The 12,260-nt window shown below is 42.2% G+C and overlaps 1 protein-coding gene across 2 annotated transcripts; it reads right to left on the minus strand.

The window, feature by feature from the left end:
• Nucleotides 1-951: 951 nt before the first annotated feature.
• On the minus strand, nucleotides 952-11,686 carry seh1l (SEH1-like (S. cerevisiae)). 2 transcript variants are annotated; one of them, XM_026184288.2, is made up of 9 exons: nucleotides 11,472-11,686; nucleotides 10,990-11,040; nucleotides 10,721-10,867; nucleotides 10,426-10,637; nucleotides 9,713-9,811; nucleotides 7,354-7,494; nucleotides 7,033-7,187; nucleotides 3,159-3,312; nucleotides 952-1,385 (listed from the first exon to the last, which is right to left on the minus strand). In XM_026184288.2, exons 1-9 carry the CDS (start codon nucleotides 11,580-11,582, stop codon nucleotides 1,208-1,210), a joined length of 1,248 nt encoding a protein of 415 aa, XP_026040073.2. In that variant the 5' UTR covers nucleotides 11,583-11,686; the 3' UTR covers nucleotides 952-1,207. The 2 variants fall into 2 exon arrangements, with proteins under 2 accessions (XP_026040073.2, XP_026040074.1); XM_026184289.2 differs by lacking the exon at nucleotides 952-1,385 and adding an exon at nucleotides 1,414-1,840.
• Nucleotides 11,687-12,260: the final 574 nt, after the last annotated feature.

The following is a 12,260-nucleotide window of genomic DNA, read 5'->3' on the forward strand; positions in this document are numbered from 1 at the left end:
GGTTAAGAAAAGTGCTTATTCATTTATCAGTAAAGCGCTTGTCCTCAGATGAATGAAAGACGGAATGTGCTCTTTTGAACTCCAGCCATAACTTATCTAATAATACGTATACCACTAAATTATCTGCAATAGTTGATAGGTTGTTATATTTATTATGAATTAGCGCCCAGTTATTAAGCAAAGCGTGTCACACAAGTCGTTAATGGCCAAGTGAGGATTTTCTTGTATCGTATGTCCTGCCAAACAGCTGCAAGAGTACCGAGAGTCGCAAACAGCTGACTGCTGAAAGAGTTGTCATCCCACATCCCATGCGTTCCGTTTATTAGGAGTGCCACGATATGAAATGTTGTCCTCCCTGTCAATGTTAACCCTCTGTGAAAATACTAATGGCATATATTGTCAGTTTTGCCTAATTTTGGAGCGATATTGGCAGGAGAATAGCCCCTTGCTGACATGTGATCCTTCACAAATAACGCCAAGGAAATGTATAGCACAGCCAAAAGACAGCTGTTCACACTAAAAAGGAAAAGGTTATATAACGCAATATGCAACTAATGGTTAGGCCCTAAAGAAACACATCAGTGTCCAAGAGCTACCAGGTATCACCAAGTTTTATAAATGGCTAGGACAAACATAGATTCAAGAGCTTTTAAAAAGATTTTTTTAAAACTTCCTGGCCCAAGATGACCATCATATTATTTCCAGTCAATCATGTGGAATGACTATGCCTTTCTTCTTCTTTGATTGTAAAGGAGAAGCAGTCAAAAATAACACCCCCTTTATATCATTTATTTCTGAGTCTTACTTCCACCCATTCTAATTATAGACTTCCATAAGCAGAAAGACAAACATGTCCCCCTTTCAGACACAACTGACAGAAGTTTTCCGATTTACCAGCCAACAATACCCGATGATTGCACGCCCCCCTCCCAACAACAACAAAAAATCAGCTTAGTTTAAAAATGCTGAGTTTATTATTCACACAATACTATATACATTATTTAAATGACTCTCTGTACCAACGCATTAGATCTTCCAAAGGTTTTCTTTAATAATATGCAGAGGGAAAAAAAACATAAACCTTTAGAAAAGTGAAAAAAAATCTTTATTAGAAATGAAAGGAAATTTTCTTTTTCATCCAAAACTATTTCAAAAATGATACCCTGTCTTATTTAACTAAAACACACAGGGGAAGAGAAAAAAAAAATTATTGCCCTTCAGCTTCTGGTAAGGGCAGCAGTGCCCTGGAGGACAGCCTGTGGGGAAGAGGCTGCTGCTGAGGCTGAAGGGGCTCAGTATCACAGTGCTCTATTAGGGAAGAAGGAGGCAGCAGGTGACCATACACAATACCCGCTCTAGGGGGGTCCAGAGGAGGAAAGAAATACCTGAAGTAAGAAAAAGAAGGAGGAGGAGACAAAGACGGCAAATACGTGGACGGAAAGAAAAGACAACAAAGGGAATACACAGAGGGTGAACAAATAAAAGGAAGCAAAAAAAGAGAAATTAAAAGGAGAAGGATGCATGTTTGGTCCAGACACTAAAAAGGTAAGAGGGAAGACAGTGACATTTTAAAAAAAAGAAAGAAAAAAAAAGGTTTAAGCACAAAAAGAAAGGAATCAATGTTTTGCAAGGTTCATGCCAGATTTGTTGCAAAAAATTAAAGTTTCAATCAGTAATACCCAAGTATCCATTTGTGAAATGTGTTACAGAGTCTTACATTTTAAATATGGGCAAGTGGGAGCTGATGCACAAGACACATTAGTAATATGCGGGTGGCTGGTATATCTTTGGAGAGGTCAGCTGCCGCAGGGGAGGAGCAAAGGGAGCTCTCTTGCCAATCCTGCATGCAATAAGCAGTACAACAGCACATTACTTCAAACAAAGCTCACTTCACACTTGTTTCTGATACATGAAAAATTCCACACGCCGCTCTGCAAACGCCTAAATTCAACTGAACTGAGTTAACTGGCTTACAATACACAGATATTGTGTTACTCGGGTTAGAGGGGAATCACAAGTTGAGTCAAAAACACGTACGTACAAATTTTTGTTAGGTCTGAGGTTATGGTGGAGTTGAACATAAATACAGCCACACTCTGAGCTTAGACACAATTTATTTATCGTTCAAATTTTCCTGGTGCTTCATGTGCGAATGAGGGGGGAACAATGAAGGCTAAAAACAAGAACAGCTGCTGAGCCAGCAGACCAAATATGGTTTCAATAGGAAGTAATAACAGGTGTGGATACATTTCATTTGTATAAAAAGAGGAATGTGTTATCACTCCATTCAAGGCTCGCAGTGGCTGTATTCACACTCGTTCTGTGTGTGTGTTTACACTCTGTTAATACGGCTCATTCAAGCTGTCCTTTCTGCTCAGCAAAGAGTTTGGCACTACTTGTTCAAGGATACATTCAAATCCAAAAGAGAAAAATAAGGAGAAAATATTCAGGATGCATTCATATATTGGCCAAATGCCTGTATCAGGTGATATCAGCATGTCTGTTAATATAAGATGGTACTTATCAACATCAGCAGCTGATATTCATTTTGTGTTGGTTAAAAAGTCCAGGCAGAACTAATGGGAGGAATAAATAACAAAAACAGTCAAAAGACTGACATTTGCTATCGGCTCAGAACCTAATGATCACAAAATTCCTGCTCCACTTCAGTTTAATCATGATGTCAAATGTTGAGACTTTTGACTGAAGCTGATCAAATTCATTTACAGAATACAACCTAATAGCACAATGTTTCTGTTCTGTATCCCAAAATAGCTCTAGAAATTGAAAGAACAGCCACGTATCAAACTCATATAAACACATTTATTTTCTTTTAATATATTAAGAAAACAGTTAGTCCTTGCACTCACGGTGCAAAGTGGAACCATTCTTATTACATGCATCAGTATAAATTGAGAGGAAGTCACCACCACAACACATCCGGCTCCACAGGTACAATGTAGATAACCTGTGTGGTGAAAACCAGAAGCCAAGCTCTTTGCATGAGTGCAGCACGGGATCAGTGCGAGTCCAACACGCTTGTCAGTAAGCAGCTGTACTCCCAGTCAGGGTGAGGCGTTAAAAAAAACCAAAGTTGTCAGTTCTGACTGGCTTGGGCAGGGCTGGGTGAGTGGCGTCAGACGCGCCACGCCACCTACCTTCCTGCAGACATCCCGTTCAGCGCATTCTGGGAAGACTGAACAGAGGAACCCAGCACAGTACTCATGGCTGAGGGCTGACCGGATGAACCTGTAAGTGGGCTTCCATCTCCCTTCAGGATGCCGGTGCACTTCCAGTTGTCCATGTAGTTAGCTGCACAGAGACAGAAGGAAAAGTCGGCATTTATTTCGTACACAAAGGAGAAGGGGGACAATCTGACAGCTGAACTTTTCACCGTCATAGGATATTCAAGTGGGGCTCTTTTCTCCACTTGAATATCTGGTGTTCCTCCAGACCAGTGCATTTTGCTGAAGCACACAAATCATTTGATAATCTACTTGTTGCTATGAACACAGTTACTGCACAACCATTTATTGTGAAGGGATTTATCAGCTTTAGCACTTTGAGAATCAGAATCAGAATCAGAAAGGGGTTTATTGCCAAATGTTGAGCAGGTTTACAACATTAGGAAATTGCTGCGGTGCTTCAGTGCAAACATAGTGTCATAAATAGCACTTAAATAGACATGAAAAAATAAAAGTAGGGATAAGAATTAAAAGTGCTACGTAGAAAGATATGTGCATGAGCTATACATGAGATATATACATGAGAATAAGAATTAAGAGTGCTACGTTGAAAGATATATACATGAGTGCAGGTGGTGATCAGTGCCAAACATAGAATGATGCAGTGACACAGCGTAGGGTCATGTGTTAGTGGTGGGAACAGTCATATGGTTATTGTTCATGTGTCCAACAGCAGAGGGGAAGAAACTGTTCTTATGGCGAGAGGTTCTGGTGCGAATGGACCGGAGCCTCCTGCCTGAGGGGAGCAGGTCAAACAGACTGTGTCCAGGGTGAGAAGGGTCAGCTGAGATCCGAGCTGCACGCCGCAATGTCCTGGAGGTGTACAGGTCCTGCAAAGATGGGAGTCTGCAGCCAATCACCTTCTCAGCAGAGCGCACAACACGCTGCAGTCTCTGTTTGTCCCTGATAGTGGCTCCAGCGTACCACACGGTGATGGAGGAGGTGAGGATGGACTCGATGATTGCAGTGTAGAATTGCATCATCGTCCGTGTTGGCAGGTTGAATTTCTTCAGCTGCCTCAGGAAGTACATCCTCTGCTGGGCTTTCTTGATGACGGAGATGATGGTGGGCTCCCACTTCAGGTCCTGGGTGATGGTGGTACCCAGGAAGCGGAATGAGTCCACAGAGGTGATGGGGGTGTCAGTCAGGATGATGGGGGGGAGTGGGGCTGTGTGCTTCCTGAAGTCCACAATAATCTCCACTGTCTTCTGGGCATTCAGCACCAGGTTGTTGTGGCTGCACCAGGACACCAGACGTTCAACCTCCCTCCTGTAGGCAGACTCATCCCCGTCAGAGATGAGCCCAATGTCATCTGCGAACTTGATTAGCTTGACAGACTGGTGGGTGGAGGTGCAGCAGTTGGTGTACAGGGAGAAGAGCAGAGGAGAAAGAACACAGCCCTGAGGGGAGCCGGTGCTGATGGTCTGGGAGTCCGAGACATTCTTCCCCAGCCTCACATGCTGCTTCCTGTCCGTCAGGAAGTCAGTGATCCACCGGCAGATGGGGTCAGGCACATTCATCTGGGAAAGCTTGTCTCGGAGATGGTCTGGAAGGATGGTGTTGAAGGCAGAGCTGAAGTCCACAAACAGGATCCTGGCGTAGGTTCCTGGGGAGTCCAGATGCTGCAGGATGAAGTGTAGGGCCATGTTGATGGCGTCGTCTACAGACCTGTTGGCTCTATATGCAAACTCCAGGGGGTCCAGGAGGGGGGCCGTGAGGGTCCTGAGATGGGAGAGAACTAGGCGCTCAAAAGACTTCATGACCACAGATGTCAGAGCCACGGGTCTGTAGTCATTTAGTCCAGTGATCCTAGGTTTCTTGGGGACAGGGATTATGGTGGAGGACTTGAAGCAGGCAGGCACATGACATGCCTGCAGTGAGGAGTTGAAGATGCCAGAAAACACTGGGGCCAGCTCGTTTGCACAGTGTCTGAGGGTGGCAGGAGACACGCCGTCTGGGCCGGGAGCTTTCCGAGCATTCAGGTTCTTAAACTGCTTCCTCACATCTGCTTCATGAATATGAAGAGTTGTGGTGGGAGGAGGTGGTGTGAAATCCTCTTTTGTGTGGGGTGAGGAGGGGGGTGTTGTAGGTGAACAGTTTGAAGGTGGTGATGGCTCTATGGAGGGGGGAGAGGTGGGGGAATGAGTGTCCAAAGTGCCTCTATTGTTGGGGCCGTTGGAGGTGTGAAGGCTGCCTGATGGCTCGTCAAAACGGCAGTAAAAGTCGTTAAGGGTGTTGGCTAAGAGCAAGTCATCAGTGGAGTGGGGGGTTTTAGGCTTGTAGTTTGTGATATTCCTAAAACCTTTCCACACAGAGGCCGAGTCATTCTCTGAGATCTGCTGCTGCATCTTCTCAGAGTGCTGATGTTTAGCAATGTCCACTTCTTTAGTGAACCTGTACTGGGCCTCTCTGTAGCAGTCCCTGTCTCCGCTTCTGAACGCCTTTCTCTCATTCCTTTCAGATTTTTGAAGCCCTCCCATATCTGTGTCAGTGTAAAAACTATCACAAAACCAGTGTGTAATGCTGGCTCAGCAACAAACACCATTTAACAGACATGGACTCGGAGGTAGCACTTAACAGCTTCAAAAACATATTTCTCAGAAAAGGAGAGCAGGATGTGGAGAACAAAGCAGAGGTAAATTCTTTAATGCTGACAGACTGCTAACTCTGTGACTATACTTGCGTATCAACAGATGTACTATATGCACGGAGTTTGTAAAAATTGACACTGCTATTTAGCCCAACTTTTAAGACATGCATTTCATAACAAAATAAAATGAAATTTTTTAACCTGGAAAAGAGAAGCTATGGTTTTTCCTGCTGCTGATACAAACTGCATCACACAAACAAAGAGGTAAGCTCGGTCAGGATGCTTGGTTATGAGTATAGAAACAAAGTCTGCTACAGCGCAAACAAACTGTTAAGATCTTTTAAAATTGGTTTTTAAAACCAAATAAAAAATAAAATAATCGTTCCCTGACTCCACCAGGCTGAATACTCGGGAGTGTGAGTGTGTATGCAGATGTTGGAAAAAAAGATAGAAGCACTGTATGAATGTGTGTTTTGGTGAAGCACTTTGAATTATAAACCAAGTAGAAAGATGCTATACAAGTATCAGTCCATTTACCAGTATATAGACACACCTGAATAAGACCCAACTATGGATCAAGGTAGATCAAACATCCAGGTAACGCCCAAAGTTACAGACACTACAGCATCCCATCTATCCAATATTTTTCAAACAAGAAGCAACTTCATATAAACTTATGGACCACTTCCAAATGATCTGGTGTGGAATGACTTGAATAACTGCACAATTTAACCTATGACTAAATCAATATTCCTAGTATTAATAGCAGCAACTGCTGCTACACAGCTACAAAGCCTGAAGCTTGGTAGGAGGGCAAAGGTTTCCTAACTGGAGGACATAATGGTTGCCAGTATCAGTCTGCTTGATTACTGGAATCAATACTCTGAAAACAGACACAGTGGTTAACCTGATTACAACATGTATTCACAAGTAGGTATTTGCACCTCGGACAGTAGAGAATAAAAAAAGTTGTTGTGGTTTGATGAGAACCTGTGCAAAAACGTCAGCTTTCTTTACACAGTTGAACCAACAAATCCTTTATTCTGGAAATGACCAATGCCAACTATGAGTGAACAAAAGTCATTCAATGCCCAGTGAAAAGTACTATTCACTGAACAGCCACATTAAACAGCTTTTATTAAAGTTGTCACTGAAGTAAAAGGAAGACAAACAAGCAGTTGTTAAGAGCCCCCTCACCTTTCCAGAGGCGCACACAGCCATCATCCCCAGAGGAGGCCAGCAGGGTGCTGGTGATATTCCAGCTCACACGCCACACCTGGGAGTTATGGTTGTCAAACTGAGCCACAATCTGCACCTCAAATTTGGTGGGTCCTGTGGACGTGCTCTCCTTCCTGTCAGGAGCACACAAGAAACAGGAAATTGAATATTTATTTTGCATTATCTTAAAAAGAGAACATCTGCTCAGGAACTGCATGCAGGGCTTCAGTGCAGTATTTGTATGACTCCACCAGTTTCTGTGCATTGTGGCCTTCTATAAGACAGAGTGCAAACACTCACCTCATCGGAACTAGCTTAAATATTCGAACATCTTTTGTTGCAATGGCGAGCACGTGGAAAGATCTTCCCAGGTTTGGAGCAAACGCGATGTCATGAACCGCATCAGTGACCGTCATGAGTGTCTCTGCTTTGGCATATTTCCTTTTAAACAGATAAATATTAAAATCTGTCATTTATTTTGGTATGTCTTCATAATTCAATGGTTAGTGCATCACTAATAACAGGGTTCATACACATTTTTCAGGGTCAAATTCAAGGTCAATTTTCAAGCTTTTCCAGCACATTACCAAAATAGAAGAAAGCATGTTTCACTTTGCATCACCTCAGTAAGACCTTGCAAAAATGTAAACAAATCATCTTAGGTCGACTTAAATGTCTTTTGTCCCCCTTTTGTTAAAAGAGAAAAATGCAGCACACAAAAATAGTGAAAAAGGAAACGGTTGCCTTACATGCATATAGTGCACAAACTCAAAAAACACATTCCTCTTAAAAATTAAGATGTGCAAATGTGAACAAATCATCTTGTTCGAGATCTTCATCTCCACTGTAAATAAACAACAACCCAGAAAACAAGAAAACTGCACCAAATGTTTGTTTGTTTTTTTGTTCTTTTTAACTAGTTAAGCACCCCTTTTTCCTTAAGTAGGGGGTGAGAAACAGCAAGTTTTAGTTCATTTCAGCAGCATCTGTGTTTGCAGCCTACAAACGTTCACCACAGAAACATTTGGAAAGCTTTTCAAAATCATCGTATTGAAACTCCAACATGTTTCCAAGAAAAAGAACAACCAATTCAAAAAGATTACGCCGCCCCTCCTTCCTGGCGTGGCCGGCCAATTTCCCCAAATGGCGTGTCATCCTTCCAAAGGGCGTTAGAGGAGAGTAGGAATGAAAACTACCTTCTCCAGAAAAAAATGCAACAAATTGAAGAAGAGAAACTTCAACTGGAGAACAAGTGTAGATGAATGAAGCCCAAAGTAAAGAGCTGGAAGACAGACAACAGCGCCAGCCGGACATAAAAAATATTAATGAGGGCTGGGGAATCAAGTTTGCTCAAACCCGAGAGCAGATTGTGCACCTCATTAAAGAAAACAGGCAAAAGAGTGCAGAACTAAAAGAAATGACCAACCAGCTCCAAGACAAGAAAACGATGACTGATAAGATACAATGGGATCTCCAATACATGGACCGAAGCAATCAGCTCCTCCAAAGACAGCTCCATGAAGCTGTGGAAGAAAAGAAAGAATTCCTCCAACAGAAGGAAGAGCATGACAAAAAGCAAAGAGACATGCAGCACAAACTGAAGAGCATGCAGGAAAAATACCGAATGCTGAAAGAAAGCCTGGATGAAACACTGCGCCAAAATAAAGACCTTCTACAACAGAAAGAGCAACAGCAAGAAAGACTGAAAGAAGGAAAGCGTATCGTCCAAGACTTTGAGTCTAAAAATCTAAAACTGCAAGAGTTTTGTAATCAGCTGGAGGATAAAGCAACTAAAGCGGAAGAAGAAAAGGACAAACTGGAGAAACGCTGCTCACAGATGCAGCAAAGGATCGAGCAAAATGCGAGAAACAACTCAGAGCTCGTTAAGGTGATTTTGGTGGAATATAATAACTTGAAGCGTGAAAACACTCAAATGCAGGCACAAAAAGAACAACAAGACAAAATACATGAAGACCTGCAGCTCACGCTCCAAGAAATCCAGAAAAGAAACGAGCAGTTAGAAGACAAGCACAAAGAAGTGCAACAGAGAAATGCAGACATGCACAAGGACAAGCTGATACAGGAGGCAACATCCAAACAACTCCAAGACAAGCTTGAAGAACAACGAGCAACATTAGAAGAGGTGGAACAAAGATGTGAGAGACTTGAAAAGCAAAACACAGAAACAATTGATGAGTTGAGAAATCTCATCCTGGAGAAAAAAAGCGCTCGTGGAAAAGTGCCTGAAAAAAAAGAAAAAATGGTTCCACTTGTTCCGGAGGAGAGACGCTACTGCTTCCTCACCTGATGTAGCCTCGTCTTGCTCCACCTCTGTTAACCCCCCAACCAGTCCCGGCAGTTGACTGTCCCCTCCTGAGCCTGGTTCTGCCGGAGGTTTCTGCCCATTTAAAGGCAGTTTTTCCTCCCCACTGTCGCCAAGTGCTTGCTCAGAGGGGATTGTTGGGGTTTTCTCTCCTCTACCTTGTTTCTTCATTTACTTGCTTGCTTAACTTTTTGTTCAACTTATCTAAATAATAAACCATTTGAATTTATCCTTTGAGTATTTTTCATCTCATCTTTACAGAATTTTTCCAAAACATTTTCAAACATTCAGATCGGTCTTTTATTTTCTTCTTGAAACCTCATAATGAATACCCACCGTGTGTTTTCGTTGTACTCGTAGATCTGAACCTTCCCACCGTATGTTACGTTGCTGTCGTCACTCCCCACAGCAAACATGGGAGGATGGGCACGTGAGCTGTTTGTAGGAAACAACGCGTGGTTACACCAGCAGACTGTTATCAGCATGGTGTTACATACACATGAAAAAGTCAAGTGATACTTGCATAGCATTATTCATGATGTTGTCATACCTGCATGTCTATAAGTCACATTAAGTTTAGCTGTAAGCTGTTTTATTGAAAGAATTAGCGGTAGTAATTGTGTTATTTCATAAGCACAATAACTGAAAATGTGTTCTAACACAGCGGTCCCCAACCTTTTTTGCCCAACATTATTTTCACGGACCGGCCTTTAAGGTGTCGCAGATAAATACAACAAAATAAAACTAGTACCGGTACCGAAAAAAAGAAGATTTATTCATAACACACTCGAAAAGACCCAGGAAAACCGAGTTAACGATAAAAATGATAACAAAATAACGCTGAAAACCGATAAAAACCCTGAAAACCATACATTTAACACCTGAGCCTCAACTCTCACGGCCCGTTACCAAACGACTCACGGACTGGTACTGGTCCGAGGGTACCGCTGTTCTAACATATGCAAGCAAATAATATAAAAGCACTACAGCTGCTCTCTACATTTGAATCTCATCTTGGTTCCTTACACAAAGTAAACCGGCAGTCTAACCTGGAGGGGTTCCACGAGATGCAGCTGCAGCTGAGCTTGCAGGAGATCTCATGCTGCAGGGACCACTGACTCAGGTTCATCACATCGGGAGCCTCGTAGATCCTCACCACCCCATCCGCAGAGCAGGTGGTCAGCATAAGACCCATGTGTTTAGGAGCAAACTTCACATCGGTCACTGACGTTCTACTGTCCACTAGCGTGGTTCTCTTAATCTAAAAAAGCCCAACATGAAACACTCAGGTGAAATCTAACAAACAGTTATGTTAAATGGGAAATGTAATGCAAGTGTACTAACCCAGTGGCTCAGTCCTCTCTGCTTGTCATTGGACTCTCCTACGATCTCCTCCCAAACAGCAGCTGTTCTGTCAAAGGAGCAAGAAGCTAGAACCTGTCCAAACTCTGGATGCGCCCAGGTCACTCGCCACACTGATCCACTGTGTGTCTGCACATAACAGCATTCATCTATTAACTCCATCGATACTTTGAATTTCATGCTGTGTTCATACTCAAAAACACAAACATAAAGTAATAAATAAAAAAGAAAAGGAAATTATGGTGGTTTACCTTCCAGCTGGCTGTGCAGTGCCACTCTCCGTTCTCACTTTTGTCCCAGACCTGAGTGGAATAAAATCACAACCTTGAATACTCCTCACGTGTCTGTGCACAATTATCACCGGTTTTGCACTGACATTTGTATGTACGTCCTTTATTATGTCGTCACATAATAAACACTACATCGATAGCTCTGTCGGAAAACTGCAGTGCTTAACTACACTACTATGCTATAGAGCTTATCTGTGGCCAGCCTAGCTCGTGTGCTACAAGCACCAGAGCTAACAGACTAGCATATTAAACTGAGATAATTTCCCTCGAGTGTAAGAACCAGCGGAAGATTTCTCAAACAACCTCATCGTCTGTTAACGACTGCAGGAAAACGAGTCAGTAATTTCAGTATGTAAGGTGAGAGTGTCGGTAATGTGGGCAAGGCTATCCTGCTAGCTATAACGGCTAATGCTAACATTAGCAAACTATGATGTACAGCTCACCTTGACACTTTGGTCGCTGGAGCAAGTCGCCATCCTCCGGCCGTGAAAATCATACGATACGTCATGAATTAGATCTTTATGATCTGCCGCGATACTACGCGCAACAAACATGATGACAACTATGTACCGGCAGCTCTAGCTGGGACGATTAGCTGGCAGGCCTGTCATGTGTCTACTTGTGCTGTTTATTTGGCGGTAATGTGATTGTGTGTAGTACAAGCTATTGACCACACGGCGGCGCATGCACACAAATTTTAAGCAGCTCAATGCGACTTTGGGGTTCTTTATAAGAAGATAAAATATAACGAAAGTTATTCGGTGAAAAAGTGCTACAGCCAGAGTTACTTTGAACAGACAGATTAATAGGTTTATTAATACACAACTGCCAAAATAAATATAGTATGTAATATACTGTCAAAGTTACCTCTTGCGCGGTTGCCAGGTTTGATCCAACTGACAGTTTTTTTCTTCGCTAACTTTATTACTAAAAGTTAATTTCAAGTAACAATATTTAAACAGATTTGTGCAAATGAATTTTGTAAAGGCAAAAAATAATAGTACTTAAAACATTCAGTAGATTTATTGTGAAAGAACTTTTATGCGTTCAATAAGATTATTGCATTAATTAATTAAATTAATGCATTCATTGAAATACTGCAATATACCTTGTTTTTTTGTTTTGTTTATTTGCTGAATAGAACACTGAGCTAAGTGTCAGTATCCTTTCTTGTGTTTTTTATTTTATATTAATGTTAATATCAGATTTTTGTAGTTTAGTGTCCAGAGGAT

The sequence above is a fragment of the Astatotilapia calliptera genome, chromosome 11 (genome assembly GCF_964374335.1).
Source record: "Astatotilapia calliptera chromosome 11, fAstCal68.1, whole genome shotgun sequence".
Lineage (NCBI taxonomy): Eukaryota > Metazoa > Chordata > Actinopteri > Cichliformes > Cichlidae > Astatotilapia > Astatotilapia calliptera.